At 40.8% G+C, this 22,644-nt stretch overlaps 1 protein-coding gene across 8 annotated transcripts in view; it reads right to left on the bottom strand.

Annotated features, from left to right (window-relative positions):
- ZNF106 (zinc finger protein 106) overlaps positions 1-22,644 on the bottom strand; it is a 98,607-nt gene that overhangs the window by 44,539 nt on the left and 31,424 nt on the right. For 5 of the 8 annotated variants that reach the window (XR_012516281.1, XR_012516282.1, XM_003928960.3 and 2 more), the window contains exons 4-10: positions 15,308-15,508; positions 7,941-10,124; positions 5,941-6,574; positions 4,188-4,257; positions 2,440-2,594; positions 1,801-1,861; positions 221-562 (exon numbers count right to left, since the gene is read on the bottom strand). Coding sequence is in view for 6 of the 8 variants with exons in the window: in XM_003928960.3 (XP_003929009.1) it covers positions 221-562; positions 1,801-1,861; positions 2,440-2,594; positions 4,188-4,257; positions 5,941-6,574; positions 7,941-10,124; positions 15,308-15,508 (3,647 nt within the window). In the remaining 2 variants the exon portion in view is untranslated. Of the gene's footprint in view, positions 1-220; positions 563-1,800; positions 1,862-2,439; positions 2,595-4,187; positions 4,258-5,940; positions 6,575-7,940; positions 10,125-15,307; positions 15,509-15,566; positions 16,377-22,644 lie in introns of those variants that run through there. The other 3 variants (XM_010339587.3, XM_039468843.2, XM_074393802.1) reach the window with 2 other exon arrangements.

The raw sequence follows: 22,644 nt of genomic DNA, 5'->3' as shown, positions 1-22,644 counted from the left end.
TGTGAGTCAACTCGGTAACCCTAGATTAGAGGAAATAAAAGGACATTATAGATATTTAAATAATATTCTCTAAAATATTTTAAATAATCCTTCTGTATATATGAAGAGCTTTTCAGTGAAAAATGAGTTGTAATAACTTTAGTTTTAATGGGCAAGTATGGCTTTCTATCACTCAGTCCCACTACTAGGATGTCCTTAACCCAGAGAAAAGCTTACATACTATTAGCTTCCAGTAATTCCTGGGACACATTGCAGGCAGAACCTTGTGACACAGCATTCACATTCTCATCTTGTTCAGGAGACATGGGTTCTTGTTTAATATGAACTGATGAGTCTGGAGCAGGGACACTGCCATGGGCTTGGAAAGTAGGAGACGTGGTTACTTGAAGAGAGGCTCCGGTGGATGATGGAGACACATGGGAAGACGGAGGCTCCAGAAAAAGCGGGAAAAAGGGAGTGGGCAGCAGTGCAGCATCAACGCATGTTTGAGACCTACTGTTCCTTCGTTCTCGTGTAAGGCTACAGGGAACCTGGTCTAGGTGCTCAGAAGGTTCATATGTTTCTAGAATGGGAAACATACATACATAGAAATGCAAAAATGTCATCTGAAAAGTCACTTGTTTCTGAGCTAATTTGTATTTTTAAACATTAGAAAAGAATTTTACATTAATAAGTGTATTAGTATAGTCCCTCATAATTCTCTGAAATATGGAGAATACAATCTCTATAACTACCAAGGATACAGACAGAATAAGCATTAACATTCCATTTTTTGTTTTTGAGATTGGGTCTTGCTTTGTCACCAGGCTGAAGTGCAGTGGTGCAAACTCTGCTCACTACAGCCTTGACCTCCTAGACTCAAGCAATCCTCCTGCCTCAGCCTTCCAAAGGGCTGGGATTACAGGCATGAGCCACTGCACCTGGCTACCTTCCTATTTTTCAAATTTTAAGTGACTTATCCAAAGTTATACAGGTTACTAATGAAGAGCAAAGATTTGAACCCAGGCCTTTTGATTCCTAATCCAAAACTCTTTCCATAACATACTGTCTCTGTTGCTAACATTTTTGAGATGCAGAGTCTACAGACCTTTCTACAGAAGGATGCAACTAGCCAGTTGTGGTGGCTCAGGCCTGTAATCCCAACCATGTGGGAGGTCAAGGAAGGAGGACTGCTCAAGCCCAGGAGTTTAAGACTACCCTGGGAAACATCAAGGGATCCTATCTCTATAAAAAAATTTTTTTAATTAACCATGTCTGTAGTCCCAGCTACTGGGGGGAGTGAGGTGGGAAGATTGCTTGAGTCCAGGAGGCTAAGGCTGCAGTGAGCCGTGATCATGCCACTGCACTCCTTCCTGAGTGACAGAGCAAGACCCTGCCTCAAAAAAATAATAATAACAACATGACCTTTTCATTAATACTTTTCATTCCCCTGAAAGAGAACAAAAAGGCCTAGCACAGTGGCTCACACCTGTAAACCCAGCACTTTGGGAGGCTGAGGCAGGCAGATCAACTAAGGTCAGGAGTTCGAGACCTGCCAGCCCAACATGGCAAAACCCTGTCTCTACTAAAAATACAAAAATTAGCTGGGGGTGAGGTGGGCACCTGTAATTCCAGCTACTCAAAGGCTGAAACACAAGAATCACTTCAACCTGGGAGGCAGAGGTTGTAGTGAGCAGATATTGCGCCACTGTACTCCTGCCTGGGGGACAGAGTGAGAATCTGTCTCCAGAAGAAAAAGAAAACAGAACAAAGAAGTAACAATCTATAGAGGGCCCAATCCATCAGATGCCCTCTGAATACCTTGTAATCCCTGAAGAATCTGTATTCTATGGGTCCTCAGTGCACTCATCTCCATAGTTATCTAAAAATAAAGTATTTTATTAAGCATTTTGAAATCCAACTTGTAGGATCCTCTAGATCTCCCCACTTTTCTTCTATGTCCTGACCAAAAATCAGAGTGTCTTGATCGCTCCGTAACCCAGCCAGTTGCAGGTTTTCCCCGGCACCCTTGAACTCTACCTGGGGCCTTGAAGAGTCCCAGGAACTAATTAAAGTTTCCAGGTTGTTGCCCAAAACACTGAAAGAAATTGGCCCTGGTCCTGAGCCAAATTCCTTAAACCCTCATATAACTCCACATCCTGCCCCCTGGCTGTGGATACACCGAGGGAGAACACCCCTTTCTTGCTGTCCCTTGTGGGGACTGCTGCAGCCTACTCTGTGAGTAAGCTCTCCTAATAAATGCTTTGGTCTCATCACCCTGACATTTCGTGCTTCTTTCTTTGGAATCCTAACTGTCCCCCATTAGGCACAGTCTGGGGCACTTCCCTTGTGGGAACTCCCTTGCCACTGCTTTCGGGGTGACTACAGCCATGGGTTTGGCAGGATGAAACATGATTTCAGAGATGATCCATTTTCATTAAATCTTCCACATACTCTTACCTGCTGCTTGAGCATAAGCAGCCTCTGAACTTCCACATAAGCTGTCTGAAGGGCTGCACGGGCTTGCAGAAGATTGTTATCCATGCACTGCAATGACTTACTAAGTTCTTCTTCCCTTAAAGAAATGTTCAGCAGTTGGTCAACCTGAGAACGTTCTGCCAAAAGAAACCATCAGGTTCAGGTTAATATCAGAGATTTCCCTTTCATCACATAGCTCCTTAGAAGATTGAACTATACCCATTATTTAGGATTAGCCTTTATGTTCTCTTCAATAGGTCATTGGAAATTCACAAACATTTAGTCAAGCACAATGATATCAAAGCTAGGAACCAAAAGTGAGAACTGCTAAGATGGAGGTTTCTCCTAAGTGCTAGTGTACCATGACATCATATTGTCTCATCTAATCACTGCCTTCTACTGTCACCTTTCCAGGTGAAATCTCTGTCCCATGCAAACCACCTGTTCTAGGTCTCATTTGCCATTCTTCCTTTATCTATCACTGTCTTTACATAGGACTTTTGCTTAGATTAGACTCTGGACCTAGACTGCTTGCACTCTTGTACTAATCCACATTTAGTCTGCTAGTTGACTTAAAAATGGTTTTTCTCAGAGAAGACTTCCTGAAGAAAACATAGTTTTGAAACAGTACATTTAACTTACTTTAAATAAAATGTTCAGTGTATGTATTTATCATCACTGTGTTTGTCTCTTTCCTATCCAATATGCCAAGACCTCTCCCTTAAGCTCCAGAGCCACATATCTAACTAATGACTATGATATTTCTAGCTAGGTATCTCAAAGGTCCTTTAAGGCAAAGAATCCCTGAAGAAATTCATCATCTTTCTCTGTCCTCAATCTGCTACACTCATGGAGTTTTCTAGCTCTACATAGGAACCATCTGGTTGCCCCAGCAAGAAATGTGGGTTGTCCTTGACTCCTCCCTTATCCATCACATCTACTCACTCAAGCCTCGTCTAATCACTTCTGGGAGTAGCCCTTATACTAGAACTGGGTTAGAGTTAATCAAAACAATAGTCACAGAAGTGTATCAATGAGGGAGCAATGTTAATAACTTCTTTCTATAATTCACTTTAGAAAAGCAACCAAGAAAGGGAGTGTTGAGGTGGGGTGCAGGGGAAGCAACGAAGATGCCTCAAAAACAGAAAGTGAGAGAAATGGCTACACATGACCAAAAGGGCCAACATTTTTCATCCCACTGAAAGGGCTCAAGGAAACTGCCTGGCTTTATATTGTCCAAGAGATATACTAACCTTGGTTTACAAGTCTATGTGGCATCATATATTTATTTTACAGTTGTAACTGGATGTATTAGGAAATCAAACTTTTCTTTCCCCTTAAGCAAGGTAACAATAATGTCCAAAAAAAGGAAATGGACAATCAGTGTTTGATAAATGACAAGCTATAATCTGTGTCAAGTTGTAAAAACGCTGAACTGCTACCAGAACCTCTTAGGGCCCGGCACGGTGGCTCAGACCTGTAATCCCAACACTTTGGGAGGCCAAGGTAGAAGGATCACTGAAGCCTAGGAGTTTGAGTCCAGCCTGGACAATATAGCTAGACCCTGTCTCCATGAAAAAATAAAAAGAATTAGTGTGGTGTCATACACCAGTAGTCCTAGCTACTCAGGAGGCTGAGGGAAGAGGATCCCTTGAGCCCAAGAGTTCAAGGTTACCAAAAAACAAACAAAAAACATCAACTTCTTTCTCCCAAAATATTCTGCACCATACCTTTTTTTCCTTTAATTTTTCTTCTTTTATTTTTTCTCTCAAGGCTTGGGAGTTCAGGAGAAGATCCATCCTGGAGGGATGAAGAAAACAAGGTAATATTCAATGTGTAAAAGCCATTATCCAAGAGGAGAAAAAGGAATCAATTCTAAGACAGTCATACACTGGTTTTCACTACTGCTATCATCTCTAAAAAGATCGCAGGAGTCTCACGCACATGGTATGAACTCAAATTTTAGTTGAATAAATGTATCTGATTTAAAAAAAAGAAGAAAAAATAATCCAGGGTCAAGTGCCTTCCTAGTATTTTAGAGGTAGTAAAGCCCATGGAAGTTAGGCAAACTATTCCACCGTGGTATAGTAAGGCAGAAGTAGAAGTATGGACAAAGTTGGTAATGTATATTTATCTGATTTATATCTTGGCTTAGTTTCTACTTTAAATTTCAGCAAGAAAACTTTTACAACAAAAAGCTTAACAGTCCATGAGACAAGCTTTTTGTCAGAGGACAATCCCTCAGTTTAAAGTGTATTTTAAGTTATCTAATAACATCTACTACATATAGCATCTAGCTCGAAGGAGCAGAATTGCAATTTGAAGTAAGTCTAAAATTCATGACCTTAACTACTCTGTTTATCACCTCAGTATTAAAGAAGAGAAGCCCAGCACAGTGACACATGCTTGCAGTCCCTGCTACTTAGGAGGCTGAGGCAGGAGGACTGCTTGAATCCAGGAGTTCCAGAGCAGTCTGAACAACATTGTAAGACCTCGACTCTAACATAAATTTTAAAATATTATAAATGAATAAACAATGAAGAGAAGAGCTCATTTTTTTCACAGTGCCAGATCCCAGACTATATCACCATAAGCAACTCTTTCCTTTCAGAAAGGGATACTGAGAGGGTTAAGCAATATTAAATTAGAAAAGATGCCTTTTTTTTTTTTTTTTTTTTTTTTTTCCCTGGAGAGAGTTTCGCTCTTGTTGCCCAGGCTGGATTGCAATGGTGCAATCTTGGCTCACTACAACCTCTACCTCCCAGGTTCAAATGATTCTCCTGCCTCAGCCTCCCAGTAGCTGGGATTACAGGCATATGCCACCACGCCCAGCTAATTTTGTATTTTTAGTAGAGACAGGGTTTCTACATGTTGGTCTGGCTGGTCTCAAACTCCTGACCTCAGGTGATCCACCTGCCTCGACCTTCGAAAGTGCTGGGTTTACAGGTGTGAGCCACAGCGCCCAGCCAAGAAAAGATTCTTAAAGGCCAGGTTGGGTAACTGAAGGATGAAAGACAGCGTTACACAGACTAAAATATATTTCTATACTATGCTCATATATATGCACTCCAATAGTATTATAAACCATCTTGAGGTTAAGCCTCGCACTCCTGAATCCAGCAATCATCCATGTCCTACAAGTGCAACAGTAGAATGCCTTTCTTCAGCAGCAGTGCAGAATGCATCTATAAAAAACAGATTGAGTTACAGCTGAAGATGTGACTTATCCTTGGTCAGGTGATAAAAAGAATCATTGGCTTGAACACTGGTTTTAGATATGACTTCATATTTTCCTGGTACTGTACATTCATATTCGATTACATTTAATTTAGCAGAATTACTCAGTGAAAGAAACCAGTGGGATGAAAGTAACAGCCTCACAATTCTTCTAAAAGTTGAGAGGTACCCAAGAAAAACTTTTTAAATAAACAACCACTTGCCACATGCAATGTTCTACAAAAAAACAGAGGCAATCATACTTACTCCAGTGGCTCTTCTTTTCTTTCTAATACTGTGGCCATCATTTTGTTCAGTACCAGAGGTACAGCTACTATCTGTGGCTGCATCAGCTAAACTGGAGATTGCAAGGGCTGAGGATGCATTTGATGATAGAGAGTTTCCTTCTCCATTACTCTCCTGGGAATTCTGATTCTCTGAAGGTGGTACAGACCTCCCCTGGCTGTTCAAGTCTTTTGCTGAGTGCATCAAGGGTATTATATGGTCAGAGGGTAATTGTGCACTATGTCCCCTTCGGGTAGCAACATTTTCAGCCCTTTCACCTGTTTGAAGGGAGGCATCCAGAGGTGTCACTTCTTGTTTGAGGTGCATGGTTGCTTTCTGACTCTGTGCAGCCCTCAATGAGTTACTAGGTGAAACCATCTGCTGGGGCTCATTTTCTTTGCCTGTACCTTCCTCACTGAAGAAGCTATACACAGAAGGAGCTCTGTCCATGATCACGCTGCTCTCAGAAAGGCTTCGCTTTCTTGCCAAGCCAGGGGAGGAGGAAATGGAAACACTTTCCCACTGGAATCCTTCTAGACTGGACAGATCAGGTTCTCCATCCAAATCCAAGGCTTCTTGTTCATTCTGAACAAGGGGTACCATTTCTATGCCAAACCTTAAGGAAGAAAGAAAAAATGAAAACATAAATTGGATATGGTTAAGAGGGGCACTATTTTAATGTGCCAGGCTCTCTAAGGCACTGAAGTTATGAAAAGGAAGGTGGTTCTTGTCCTCAAGGAGCTCACAGTCTAGTAACTGATACAGATATAAAGTAAATATGTTATGTTGTGACAAGTACCAGATTACAGATTTGTATATAGCTCTAAGAATACATTTGAGGGAGTAAAAACTGAGTTTTATTTCGTAAGGAGCTCTATACTGATAATAATACATACAGCATATAATTTTTAAAAGCAAACAAACCAAAACAAACAAAAAAACCCTTTAATAGTTTTATGGAGGATTTACAAGTGCCAGACATTATGCTAAAAGCTTTATACTTATAATTCCAAGTACTACTCACAGGGTGTAGGGAAGCAAAGTGGGAAGAAATAAATCCATTATTTCAATAAGGACAGAAATGCCCCTGAAGTCTGGAGAACTGTATTATTGTGCAGCAGAGCTTTAACTCTCAAGTAGGAAACCTAAGTTGAACCCTGTTTTACCATTCAGAAAAATCTAGTACCTCAATGTATGATGAAGAGCCAAAATATTACACACATGCTTGAGAGAGCATGTTGTAGTCATAAAAAAGTTAACTATTCATAGGTTCTATGTAAAAGGTAATAAGAACAGTTATCATTCAGTTATAGCATACATTCTAAAATTAAGATCTAGAAAAAGACACAGATTTGGAGACATACATTTTTCTGCTGTCATTTTCTACCCCTATAAAGTGATGAATTTTACCCCTATAAAGTGATTGTTTTTCTTCTACATCACCATCCTGTTTTTCAAGTAGGTGTGCTTCCATTTTTTTTTTTTGAAACGGAGTTTCGCTCTTGTTACCCAGGCTGGAGTGCAATGGCGCAATCTCGGCTCACTGCAACCTCCGCCTCCTGGGTTCAGGCAATTCTCCTGCCTCAGCCTCCTGAGTAGCTGGGATTACCAGCATGTGCCACCATGCCCAGCTAATTTTTTTTTTAGTAGAGACGGGGTTTCACCATGTTGACCAGCATGGTCTCGATCTCTTGACCTTGTGATCTGCCCGCCTCGGCCTCCCAAAGTGCTGGGATTACAGGCTTGAGCCACCGCGCCTAGCCCTGTGCTTCCATTTTAACCTGCATCTTCTGCTATGAAATACTTTATTCCATCTGTCATAGAGTATCAGTCATCATTTGATATTAAATCAAGACATCTACAACAGATAAAGTTGACAAATATTTAATTAAATGAAACAAGTAGAATTCTCTTTATCAGGGTCAAAGGGTTACTTTAAAAGAAAGTGAGAAAAAAAAAAGACACGGAAAAGCAGCACACACCTGGGTAAGCCTTTGCCCAGCTCTTGCTTTTTCTTGGTTACTTGCTGAATGACCTGTTCCCAGTTGACATTTCTCCGAGAAGCGTTGAGAATCTGCCGCAGGGTTGGCTTGAGGCCAGACTCCTTCTCTGTCTCACTCTTACGGTGACCACTAATATTGCGAATGCGGCGGGCACTATTGAGGTTTGGCTCAGGAAGGTGTACTCCAGTTTTGCTCTTCAAACTAATGTGTCGGGTGAGATCCCTCTGGAGTGAGGCAGGAAAGCCAAGCTTACTTAGTTCAGGCAGGAGAGGGCCCGAGGGATGACTGATATCACTTTTCTGAAGCTCTGCTTCCAAGCTAGTACTCTCAAAGCCTTCTGTTTCATAAGATACATGAGATTTAACAGAGCCATCAACCTGTGCATCTTCTAGAGAGGTTTTTAAGTCTAGCAATAAGCCAGGGTGTGAACTGGCAGCAGATGTCATTTGTAACTCAGATTCTTTCTGGTGAACTGTGGAATTACATGGGGAAGTGGATAGTTCCCTAGAAGTCTTCAGGATTTGGTCATCTTCCTCTTTCTCATCAGCAATATGAGTGCTACAGGATAATAATTCTGTAGTTGCAGAACCTAGGGTTCCAATTTTTGTTCTGTGCTTTTCTGTGTCAGATGTCTCCCCATCACTTTCAGCTTCTAATGCGTGCACTTGAAACTCAATTTTCAAAGACCCCTTTTCAGATTCTTCTACGTTTCGACTTGCTTTTGCATAGTTCCTGGTCCTTTTAGAAGTGCTAAGAAGTGGATTTTGCAAAGACTGATGACACTGTAGCACCTCTTTGGCCTTTTGTAATGTATCACTTAAATTATCACCAGATTCCTTTTGAGAGCCAAATGTATTTTTATTCCCTTTTAAAACGCGAGGACATGAACTACGTAGTTTGGATATGTAAGAAGAACCATGGTTATCTTCAGCATGGTTCTTGTTCGAGGGATTTGAGTGTTCTCCTGAAGAAAAAAATTTCATTTTGGTGTTTTTTGAGGTATTCTTTGGATCTTGCTTTTGAGGAAATGATTTAGTGGCTGGACATGGAAGGAGCGGGGATTTCAACGATGGCATTTTATTTGGGGTATGCTCTTGTTCAGGTTTTTCTGTAATGGGGTACTGTCTCACTACCTCGAAGGAAGCAGCAGAGTCAGAAGAGGTTTTATGATTAAGAGATCCAGCATGTATTTCTTTTTGTGTTTTCTGTGTTGGGGTATTATGTGTTTCATCAGTTTGGGACTCTTGTATTCCCGCAGTTATCAAGCTAAAATCAAAGAGAGGTTTCTCTATCATTTCTGACTTGTTACCAGTGACATCTTTCAATCCCGACTGTAAATCCAGAGTCTTCTGAGAAGGGTAAGGTGTCCAGCGACGAGGCTTTTCCCTTGCTGCACCACCATTCTTTCCACTAACTTTGGAAGTTGCAGTATCTGTTTGCTTAGTGGTTTGGCTTTCCGGTTGCTCAAAATTGAAGTCGAGTAAGCCTTCTGAAGGAAATGTATCACTTGTAAATCCTTCAGAAGGACCTCTATATGTGGCAACTGTCCCAAGTTTGTCATTTTCTTGCTGCTGCCAATTATATCTGTCGTGACTGTATTTGCTTGACTTACCAGAGTTCTTGTTCCATAGCATATTCATGTCTTCCATTTGACAGTTAGAATTTCTGTTTCTGCCTGGTTGAAATTTGTCTCCAGGGCCACTGTAATTCCAATTATTTGTACTACGTACACTGGATTTCCAGTTTCCGTTATTGTTGTTCATATGCCAACTGGAAAAGCCACCTGTTCCTTCAGAATGCCAACTGGAATTCCTTCCTGGACCATTATGATTCCAATCAACTGCTCCACTATTTGAATGCCAACCTCCAGAATTACTATAGTTGTGAAACCAAGTCAAGGAGCCTCCCGCAACACCCTTATGCCACCCAGAACGTCCTCTTGGTCCACCACCATTCCTCAAAGAATGTGGAAAGCTGTTTTGCCTAGTATTATTAAAGCCATCTTTTTCCCACATCCAATCCCGTTGTGGAGGTCCACGATGATGCCATGCAGGCTGACTGTAACTCTCTCTGTCATGGTAAGGAATTCGGTCTTCTCGTCTCCACTGGGGTCGTCTGTCATCAGAGTTTACTTCTTGGTTGCTTTTGGAAGGTCCATCTTGTCTGGAAGAAAAAGTTTTTCATTAGTAATTTAAAGGAACTCCTATACTTCCTTGAAAAGCATAACCCACCAAACTTCCCTTGCACTTTCCTCCCCTGTAATATATAACCAAGTCTACTTTTATATCTAATAGCGGTTATTTTCATATCTTTAAATGATAAACTTATATTCCTAAACTTATTAACTTAAAAACTAAACATTTTAAATTATTTAAATTTCAAATAATTACAACTATTTCCCCAATCACCCAGAAATACTAAAAATCTGGCACGTTTGGCTAGGCATGGTGGCACACACCTGTAATTCCAGCACTTAGGGAGTCTGAGGTGGGCAGATCACTTGAGGTCAGGAGTTCAAGACCAACCAGGCCAACATAGAGAAACCTCATCTCTACTAAAAATACAAAAATTAGCCAGGCATGGGGGCGCACACCTGTAACCCCAGCTACTCAGGAGGTTGAGACACAGAACCACTTGAACCCAGGAGGCAGAGGTTGCAGTGAGCTGAGATCACACCACTGCACTGGGTGACAGAGCGAGATTGTCTAAAAAAATAAACAAAAATTTGGCACTGCATATTCTCCTCCCTTTCTTGGTCCTGTTTTTCCTAGCATGTTCTCAGATTTTGTCCCTATCATCCAATTATTATTTTCACATTATATAGCTCTTCTACAATAAGAACAATTATATTTTATAGCTACAGTTATCTTTCCCTTTTTTTTTGAGACAGTCTCACTCTGTAGACCAGGCTAGAGCACAGTGGCACTGCCTTGACTCACTGCAACCTCCATCTCTTGGGCTCAAGCACTTCTCCTACCTTAGCCTCCCGAGTAGCTGAGACTGTAGGTGTGTGCCATCATGCCCAGCTAATTTTTGTATTTTTAGTAGAGGCAGGGTTTCACCATGTTGGCCAGGCTGGTCTCGAACTCCTACCTCAGATAACCCACCCACCCACCTCAGCCTCCGAAAGTGCTGGGATTACAAGCATGACCCAACTCCCCCAGTCTAGTTATCATATTTAATACAATTTTGTTCAGCTGCTCTTCATATCATTATTTTTCCAGTTAAGGGTTCATTACAAACAACTAAATTTCTTAACCTATTTTAAGTAAGATTATATATTACATGTTCATTTTTATTAATAAACACTTTGTCTAGTACCCATTCAATAACTCTTAGTGGCATAAGAAAACTTTTAGGTATAGTTCCGGTTTGTGAAGGGCTTAGAACCTAGCTGAGACAATAAGGTCACAAACAGGAGTAAAATAACATATACCATAGAAGTAGTACCCACAATATGTGCTATAAGGAGTTTCATGAGCTAGAAGTTTTTATAAAGAAGCTACAGCTGTTTCAACTATTTATGTTAGATGAGGAATCCACAGAAACATGAATAAACTATGTAAACATCACAGCAATAGGTGTAAACACTATTTTCTTCTACAAACTGCCTATGGTGTGCGTGGGCATGGTGCTTAGCATGTGGTCGGTGCTCAAAATAATGAAAACTGCTAGTTAAAATTTACTGAGTACTGGCCGGGTGCAGTGGCTCATGCCTATAATCCCAGCACTTTGGGAGGCCGAGGTGGGCAAACCACAATGTCAAGAGATTGAGACCACGCTGGCCAACATGGTGAAACCCTGTCTAAATTAAAAATAATTAGCTGGGGATGGTAGCACATGCCTGTAGTCCCAGCTATTTGAGAGGCTGAGGCAGGAGAATCGCTTGAACCTGGGAGGCAGAGGTTGCAGTGAGATAAGATCATGCCACTGCACTCCAGCCTGGTGACAGAGTGAGACTTGGACTCAAAAAAATAATTTACGGAATACCGTATCACACATTTAATGCAAAGCACCTTATATAGATTATCTCATTTAGTTTTTATAATCCTGAAGCAAGTATTCTTATTATTCCTACTTTTTAGAAGAGGAAATTGAGCAGTAGAGAGGTTACAGAACTTGCTTAGATAAGACAGCAAGAAAGTAGTAGAGCAGATATTTAAACCTTGGCAGTCTGACTCCAGAGTCTATACTCCTAATCACTAGGTCTTCAAAGAATGAACAACTCAGAACAAAGTTTCCACATTTCAGCTCCTTTCTCTGAATTGACTTAAAAATCTTAAACTCAGGCCAGGCATGGTGGCTCACACCTATAATCCCAGCACATTGGAAGGCCAAGGCGGAGGGATCAAGGGGTCAGGTGTTCAAGACCAGCATGACCAACATGATGAAACCCCATCGCTACTAAAAATAAAAAAATTAGCCAGGCATGGTGGTACACACCTGTAATCCCAGCTACTCAGGAGGCTGAGGCAGGAGAATTGCTTGAACCTAGGAGGCAGAGGTTGCAGTGAGCCAAGACTGTGCCACTGCACTCCAGACTCCATCTCAAAAAAAAAAAAAAATCTTAAACTCATTACTAACTTTATGACATTTTGGACACAAATGGCAATTTCTTCCTTTTTCACAAGATGGAATTAGAAAGGCTACCTAAAAGTTTAAACATCCAATCTTATTATATAAATTCAATCATTTCTAAACAGGAGGCCCTGTTGAGAAAGTAACAAGTATTATTACATACACTAGCAGAATTTTTTATAACCGTTAACCAAATCACCTTTATCTTTTGATTCCATGCAATATGTAACTTTTGACTTCCAAGGAGACCACTGACTCAGCTATACTGATATGATCAGAAATGGGAAAACTAGGGGGTAAATAACTCATGAAGTAGAATTCCTAAATCATCATGAATTGACCAGATTCAGAAGATAAGACCATTTCATTAAACCCACAGACCAGAAAGAACAATCTAAGTTAAAAATTCATGACGGAAAAAAGAAAAAAAAACCTCATGAAGAAGTAGATGATTTTGACCAGGTGTGGTGGCTCATAACTATAATCTTAGCACTTTAGGAGGGCAAGGGCAGGTGAATCACTTGAGCCCAGAAGTTCAAGGCTGACCTGGGCAACATGGCTAAACCCCATCGCTACCAAAAATACAAAAAAAAAAAGAATTAGCCAGGCATGGTGGTGATGCATGCCTGTATTCCCAGCTTCTTGGGTGACTAAGGTGGGAGGATTGCTGAAGCCTGGGAAGTTGAGGCTGCAGTGAGGTGTCATCGTACCACTGCACTCCAGCCTGGGTGACACGACTGTCTTGGAAAAAAAAAAAAAGTAGATGATTTTATAAATAGGTCACCAAGGAGATGTATCAAAAGCCTCAAAAAATAGTAACTATGATACGAATGTCTCATCTACTCTGACTTAATGTTTAATAATTTACACAGATAAAGCTAATAATGGCACTAGTATGTAAGAACAAAATAGAAGTTAGCCTCCCAGAGGCTCCAACTGTCTAAAACAGGAGAAAGTAAACTGCAACTATATTAAAAGTAATGAAAATGTCATATGAAGGACTAAGCTACTAAATGATTTAAGAACTATGTTGTTATAGGTTGAATGTCCCTTATTGGAAGTGCTTGGGACAAGAAATGTTTTATATTTCAAACTGCTTTGAATTTTGGAACATTTTTGCATATACATAATGAGATATTGTGGGAATGGGACCGAAGTCTAAACATAAAATTTGTTTATGTTTCATATACACTTTTATACACAGTCTGAAGATAATTTTAGGAAATATTTTAAATACTTTTGTAAAATAAAGTGAGGTATGGAATTTTCCACTGGTGGACTCATGTTTGCACTCAAAAGTTTTGGATTTTGGAGCATTTTCAGATTTTGGATTAGGGATGCTCACCCTTTACTGATATTTTAAGACTAAGAAAGTCTCCTTCAAGGACATATTTTAAAAACTTTGTTTAAAATTTTAATTTGTTGTTGTTGTTGTTGTTACACAGATGAGGGCTTCCTATGGCACCCAGGCTGGTCTCGAACACCTGGCCTCACCTCTTTATGCAGCAGGACAACAGGCCTGAGCCACCGCACTTCTGATCAAAAAACTTTGAACACACAGAGTAAAAATGACTTCCTTTTTACAGTCTAGCCTCTAACTAAAAAGGAGGTACAGAACGGGTATAACTAGTATCCAACAAGAATCTTTAAAGTTTTATTTTAGAATCTGAAATGATTCTCTACATGTTCTGGGACTTAAAAAATTATCCAACCTCAGAAGCGCTTCTCTTTCTTTCTCCCTCACATCTGAAAATTTCCACTTCATTAATTAAATTCTTTTTAACAAATTTGATAATTAAACTATTTAGACTACAAAGCAGTAAGATAAAAACATAAAAGCCTAATACCTGAATTTATAAATGTAGGTATAAAATTATGGAGTACAAGTTAGAAAAATTATATTGCCCAAATGATCTTGACACTATCAAATATAAAATATAAATTTATTCAATAAAGCACTGTGGTAGTCACTGGGGATTCAAAGACAAACAGACAAATCAAATTTGGCAGAAACACCATGTTAATTCACACCAGTCAAAATATATTTTCCTAAGAAATGTTACTTTAGCAATAAGAGATACATTATTTATTCAATGAAGCTTATATTCTAGCACCTTTCCACTAGAAAAGTTAGACACCAAAAAAAAACTTATTGATATTCAAAAGATTTGGATTCTGGCTAGGTATGGTGGCTCATGCCTGTAACCCCAGCACTCTGGGAGGCTGAGGGAAGACTGCTTGAGGTCAGGAGTTCGAGACCAGCCTGGCCAATGGGATGAAACCCCATCCCTAACAAAAATACAACAAAAATTAGCCGGGCATGGTGGCGGGCTCCTGTAATCCCAGCTACTCTACTCAGGAGGCTGAGGCAGGAGAATCGCTTTAACCAGGAAGGCAGAGGTTACAGTGAGCCAAGTTCACAGCACTGCACTCCAGCCAGTGACAGAGTTAGAGTCCATCTCCAACAACAAAAAAAGATTTGGATACCAATAAAACCAATCTCAACATAGTTACCAACATGGCAAAATTTTCAGATACATAATTTCAAATTACAGCTTATGTAGGAACAATACTGAGTTTGCTCTTTTAAGGAGATATTATAGTAGCTCAACAAAGCAGGTCATTGTCCTTAGATTAATAAGACAACAACCTCAAGCTAAACTTTATAACTTAGTTTAAATGCTATAGGCTGAACAGTACAAAGTTATAAAATGTATTCTCTACTATGTTCTGTTATTGATAGCCTTTTAAAAAAATCAATTACTTACCGACTTTGTTCTTTCCTTTGTTTTATTAACTGAACGAGTTCCTTGTCAAAATAATCTTCTTCTTCTTCTTCTCCTTTTCCATCATCTTCTCTTTCCTGGGCATCAACGTTATCTTTGTGCAACTGGCCAGAAATGTGCTTTGCATATGCAGAAAGACCCACTTCTGTGACCCCGCACACTCGGCACTCATGACTAATGTCCCTAGGGAAAGAGGGAGATGAGGGACATTCAATTCTCCCCACTGGCATGGCACACTCACCAGATCTGTTATAGTTTCCTCTGAAGGACACTGTACACTTTGGTACAGTGAAAAATTAGTGCTAATCAATTTCAATGCTCCTTTCATCACTTTTAATAAGTTTAAGTTACTTTTGAAATGAGTTTAAGATTCTTTTCCAGCAATCAAGAGGCAATACACTTCAGATAAATGTTCAGGAGGACAAATCTTCTTGAATTGCTGTACTTAAAATCTTGCCAGAGGAAACATGGTGAAAGGGGAGGCAGGGGAGGGGGCTCAGAGCAAGCAGAAGTTGCTCTGGAGCACACCCATGGTGCCAGCTGCACTCAGAAAGCCTGGTGACAGCGCTTACATTTAATCTTCAGTCTAGAGCTTTCTCCCAGTGAAAGTTAAGGGGTGGAGAAAAAAGTAGGCGGCGCAGCCAATCCCAACTGGGTAACTAAATCGGAACAGCTGGAGCTCTGCCTGGAATGTGAGGATTCCGGACCCCAGGAGTAGGCCAGGCAAACTTTTTTGGTCTGGATGATACATGTGATCTACATTCTGCTTCAGACGAGCTTATTTTAAAGGGAATGGAAAGCATTTCAGTTGTAGGAAGTTAACAGCTGAGCCAGACAAATGTGTTTTCTCAAGTTTCAGAAAATGCTACAGTTCAGGATGCAAAACCAGGTTTTTAGTTAAATTAGGCAGATTTTTTGTTGGTTTTTTTTTTTTTACTTTACACACTTCATGGCAAATCTCACTTAGCCAGTCTTCAGAAGCCAAAGTTGAATCAGTGTTCACAGCTGTAGCAGATCAATAATTTAACTGCTTTTTAGCTTCTGGAAATCCCTTGACTGGGTCAACTGTTTATGCAGTCATTTACGAGAAACATCTGAACACCATAGCTACAAGACAGCAGTATCCATTCAACAACCCAAATTGGCTTAACTCTGTGTCAGGTGTCTTGGGTTTAAACTAGTTATATTTGTGCACTTCCTAGGCCAACCTATTTTTTTTAAAAAATAAAAAAGACATGCCATCTTTGCCCAGACAGAAACACATACACACACGTGCACCTCTGTTCCATCTTTCCCTCACAAATAGCTAAGTAGACATGGGCAGAATTTATTTCAATTAACCAGAAGAGACCCTCAAAACTGGGCACTTCATTTACCAGAAGACAGTATCTGTTACAGATCACCTGAATATTCATTCACGAAAAAAAAAAAAAAAAGGCGGAGCACGGAGGCTCAAGTCTGTAATCCTAGCACTTTGGGAGGCAGAGGCAGGCAGATCACGAGATCAGGAGTTCGAGACCAGCCTGATGAACATGGTGAAATCCCATCTCTACTAAAAATTAGCTAGGCTTGGTGGTGCACACCTGTAATACCAACTACTGAGGAGGCTGAGGCAAGAGAATAACTTGAACACCAGAGGTGGAGGTTGCAGTGAGCTGAGACCATGCCACTCCACTACAGCCTGGGAGACAGAGCAATACTCCACCTCAAAAATAATAATAATAATAATAATAACAAAAAACACCTTACAAAAAAGAGCTGAATTTCAAGCATGCTGCGTTTTGGTAAGGTGTTTTTTTTTATTTTTTTTATTTTTTCGTCAACGAATATTCAGGTGACTTGTAACAGAAACTGTCTTCTAGTAAATACTTAGCATAGTCACTCCTGTCTAGGGTGACAAAGCATAAACACTCAAACAATGCCCAGTAACTTTAAAAAACAACACAGTTCCTTATTTTGTATGGATCATGGACAAGAGCTCAGAAAAACGGAGAAAATTTGCAAGTTTTCACTGGTTTTTGACTCTGTAACCTCAAATACTGACTCCCCACCGCGCCCCAGAGGTGGAGGCTGCAGTGAGCCGAGATTGCACCACTGCACTCCAACCTGGGCAACAGAGCAAGACTGTCGCCCAGGTTGGAGGGCAGTGGAGCAATCTCGGCTCACTGCAACCCCCACCTCCGGGGTTGAAGCAATTCTCCTGCTTCAGCTTCCTGAGTAGCTGGGACTACAGGGGGACACCACCACACCCAGCTAATTTTTGTATTTTTAGTAGAGATGGGGTTTCACCATATTGGCCAGGATGGTCTTGAACTCCTGACCTTGTGATCCACCCGCCTCAGCCTCCCAAAGTGCTGGTATTTCAGGTGTGAACTACCATGCACAGACAAATACATTCATTTTAATATAATCTGACCAGGTTCCCTAAAAATATCAATACCCGATTACTCAGAATATCAATATTCTAATTCCTTCTAATTCCACAGGTACTTAAATGCCTTATTTTTACTGAGGGTTTTCAACTGCACTTTCTACATTTGTACACTTAAAGAATAATCCTCGGCCGGGCATGGTGGCTCACACTTGTAATCCCAGCACTTTGGGAGGCCAAGGCGGGTAGATCATCTGAGGTCTGGAGTTCAAGACAAGCCTGGGCAACCTGGTGAAACCCATCTCTACTAAAAATACAAAAATTAGCTGGGTGTGGCGGCAGTTGCCTGTAATCCCAGCTACTCAAGTGGCTGAGGCAAGAGAATCATTTGAACCCGGGAGGCAGAGGCTGCAGTGAGCCAAGATCATGCCATCACACTCCAGGATGGGTGACAGAGCAGGACTCCATTTCAAGAAAAAAAAAAAAGAAAAAGAAATAATCCTCAACTTTCTCCAGTTTACCAGGGATACTGATACTTTTCTCTCAAGCAATTAAATTGATGGTAGCCCATTCCAACGGAATGCTAACAACAAGCTGTTTCTCAAAGCAACGCACAAAGAAGTGAACAATATATAACCTATCACAAAGGGCAGCATCAGAACAGTCTGAAGACTAACAAATCTACAAGATCTCATTTACACTATAAACATTCTAATCAATTCATTTTCCAGTTAAAAAATCTTTTTGTCTTAAAACTCTCTAAAACTGTGGAAAATGTTTTAGCCTACTTTTTTACCTAAAAACTCATAGAATGCTAAACCGTATATTGCAGTACCAGGGACATCTTTCAATTGGAGACTTCAATATAATCCCCAGAAGGTATTTTAAAATAAAATCCCGGCTGGGCGCGGTGGCTCACGCCTATAATCCCAGCACTTTGGGAGGCCGAGACGGGTGGATCACGAGGTCAAGAGATCGAGACCATCCTGGTCAACACGGTGAAACCCCATCTCTACTAAAAATACAAAAAAAATTAGCTGGGCATGGTGGCGCATGCCTGTAGTCCCAGCTTCTCGGGAGGCTGAGGCAGGAGAATTGCCTGAACCCAGGAGGCGGAGGTTGCGGTGAGCCGAGATCGCCCCATTGCACTCCAGCCTGGGTAACGACTGAAACTCTGTCTCAAAATAAATAAATAAATAAATAAATAAAATAAAATCCCTGATTTTATCCTTATTTCTGGAATGCAGAGAATTTTTCTCATGCTCAAACTATCAAAAGCACTCTCTCTTAAAAGATACAACTAGAAAGCCATACTGACTTTCCAAACTATTGAGGAATGTTGTATAAAGTAGGCAGAACTTAACTGTTAAAAATAAATGCCATAATCATTAACCACATATCCTGCTACCCCCAAAACACAAAACGTATGTTGGATACAGTCAAACATTTTCAAACCATTTTGCAATCCTACTGAGAAAGAATATAACCATAGTTCCAAAATTATTTGATAGAGAACACATCAGAGACCCCACCCAGAAGGGCACAGGCAATAACTACAGTATAAAAGTTAACACTAAAAATGATTTTGCAAAAAACCAAATCCCTAACATTTTTCATATAAATAAAATTCAGTTTAAATAGAAACTTTACAAGAAACTTCCCAAAGTGTGTAGAGGTAATATGGCTACCTCCAGACATATCTGCATTTTCAGGAGATGTGGTTATACTACCCTATTCCTTCTCTATGTAACCACATCTTCTGAAAATTCAAATGTGTATGGAGTAAGCATATTGCCTCTATTCTCTACACAACAGGCATTCATGCTTCTACATATAGTGGAAGTTTGGGAAACCATGTTTTAAAAACCTAATAGCAAATTAAATAATATTTTAATGATGCTACTTAACAATTCTTTATTAATAATCAGTTAAAATATGTACTACTTTGTATAAATAAATAAAATAATTACACAGGAAACACACAGTTTTGCTTATTGGCTAGCAAAGGCAATAATTTTCCTTAGGGCATTTAAAGGAGGGCCTAAATTAGCTTCATCCTGTTAGCACACAATTTCCTCTCATGTGTGAAATGCAGTCTTAAGATATTCTCTCCGTAAGCTTTTCTTTATTAAGCTTGCTCTAACTACCCGACAACAGCTGCTGAATAAATAAAGGTTTGTGCCTTTTTAATAGTCTCTATCGGAGATGCTACTTATGGCCCACACATCTGAAGAAATATATTAGGAAAAAATAGGGAAATGTTTCACATGTCTACAGCTGTGAACCAAATAGGACCAGTTACTTACTGCTCATTCAAGCTTTCATGCAAAGCCTAAACAACATACTTTGCAATTCTTAGCCAGATCACAATCAGAAACTGTAGATACAACCATAAAGAGGAAAAGAAAGTATTAATGTCAGAAACCCAGTCGTTAAAAATGAAATCCAGAGGAAACAATCACAAACTGAGGACAACACGGTAAAGGTATGATGAGTGATAATTATTTGTCCTTATGGCACAAACTAGTGAAGACCATCCTTACAGTAAATGCTCCAAGTCAGTAAACAATTTTTGAGATTTTATGGGGTTTTCTGTAATTTTGTAAGCTGTTTTTTTCTTGCTGTTTTTCTTCTTTCTCACATGTAACATAATTTGTTACAGGTCAGGAACACTATATCCAGTATGTGAGTAAATAAGTACTAAAGTGCTATCCTCTAAAGAAAATGAGTTAGAGTGCCAAACCTGACATTCAGAGAGGCTTTTACTGCCTTTTTCCTAATGATTTGACCGTGATCCAAATAACTGAAAATAGTAGATAAAATTTCCATGGCAGAGTGTAGTTGTACGGGCAAAAAAGAAACACATTACAGAATAAAACATAAATGATAATGTGGTTCAGTTATGTTAATATCACAAAACAAAATGTGAATCTATAAATAAAAATGTATGGGCAGGGTGTGGTGGCTCACACCTGTAATACCAGCACTTTGGGAGGCTGAGGCAGGCAGATCACCTGAGAACGGGAGTTAGAGACCAGCCTGGCTAACATGGTGAAACCCCATTTCTACTAAAAATACAAAAAATTAGCAGGGCATGGTAGTGCGTGCCTGTAATTCCAGCAACTAGGGAGTCTGAGACATAAGAATCACTTGAGGCCGGGCGCGGTGGCTCAAGCCTGTAATCCCAGCACTTTGGGAGGCCGAGGCGGGTGGATCACGAGGTCACGAGATCGAGACCAACCTGGTCAACATGGTGAAACCCCATCTCTACTAAAAATACAAAAAATTAGCTGGGCATGGTGGTGCGTGCCTATAATCCCAGCTACTCAGGAGGCTGAGGCAGGAGAATTGCCTGAACCCAGGAGGCGGAGGTTGCGGTGAGCCGAGATTGCGCCATTGCACTCCAGCCTGGGTAACAAGAGCGAAACTACACCTCAAAAAAAAAAAAAAAAGAATCACTTGAACCCAAGAGGCAGAGGTTGCAGTGAGCCGAGATAGCACTATTGCACTCCAGCTTGGGCAACAAGAGCAAAACTCTGTCTCAATCAATCAATTAATCCTGTATGTATATTAGAAAACATAGAAAGAGGTCTGGCCAGCGTGTGGCTCACACCTGTAATCCCAGCACTTTGGGAGGCCAAAGCAGGTGGATCATGAGGTCAGGAGTTTGAGACCAGCCTGGCCAACATAATGAAACCCTGTGTCTACTAAAAATATAAAAATTAGCTGGGCATGGTGGTGCACACCTGTAGTCCCAGCTACTCAGGAGGCTGAGGCAGGAGAATTGCTTGAACCCGGGAGGCGAATGCAGTGAGATCAGATGGTGCCACTGCACTCCAGCCTGGGCAACCGAGCAAGACTCCATCTCCAAAAAAAAAAGGCCAGGATAGGATATACACCAAACAACTGAGTCTCCTCTAAGAGGGAAATAGGATTTAGAGGGGAATGGAGGAATGGTGAGTGGGGTGGGGAGAAGACTTTTGCTTTTTAAAAAACTTTTTATGATTCTGTATTGATTATAAACATGAGCCTTATGTGACCAAACTTGGTTTTGAGACAGGGTCTCACTGTTGCCCAGGCTGGAGTGCAGTGGCATGATTACAACTCACTGCAACCTCAAACTCCTAGGCACAAGGGATTCTCCTGCTTTAGCTTCCTTAGTAGCTGGACTACAGATGCAAGCCACCACGTCTGGCTTTTTTTTTTTTTTTTTTTTTTTGGTGGAAACAGGAATCCCACTATGTTACCCAGATTGGTCTCAAACTCCTGGGCTCAAGTAATCCTCTGTTTTGGCCTCCCAAAGTGCTGGGATGATAGGTATGAACCACCACATCCAACCCAAACTGAGTTTTGTTTTTTTTTTTTTTTTTTTTAAAGACGGGGTTTCACCATGTTGGTCAGGCTGGTCTTGTACTCCTGACCTCAGGTGATCCACCCGCCTTGGCTTCCAAAGTGCTTGGACAAACTGAGTTTTTTTGGTTTTTTTTTTTGGAGACGGAGTTTCGCTCTTGTTACCCAGGCTGGAGTGCAATGGCACGATCTCGGCTCACCGCAACCTCCGCCTCCTGGGTTCAGGCAATTCTCCTGCCTCAGCCTCCCGAGTAGCTGGGATTACAGGCACACGCCACCATGCCCAGCTAATTTTTTGTATTTTTAGTAGAGACAGGGTTTCACCATGTTGACCAGGATGGTCTCGATCTCTTGACCTCGTGATCCACCTGCCTCAGCCTCCCAAAGTGCTGGGATTACAGGCTTGAGCCACAGCGCCCAGCCTCAAACTGAGTTTTTAAAAATGTTTTAAGCCGGGCGCGGTGGCTCAAGCCTGTAATCCCAGCACTTTGGGAGGATGAGGCGGGTGGATCAGGAGGTCAAGAGATCGAGACCATCCTGGTCAACATGGTGAAACCCCGTCTCTACTAAAGATACAAAAAAATTAGCTGGGCATGGT

Source organism: Saimiri boliviensis, chromosome 2 (genome assembly GCF_048565385.1).
Source record: "Saimiri boliviensis isolate mSaiBol1 chromosome 2, mSaiBol1.pri, whole genome shotgun sequence".
Classification (NCBI taxonomy): domain Eukaryota; kingdom Metazoa; phylum Chordata; class Mammalia; order Primates; family Cebidae; genus Saimiri; species Saimiri boliviensis.
The sequence above is the reverse complement of the archived record's forward strand: the minus strand, read 5'-3'. Positions and strand labels throughout refer to the sequence as shown.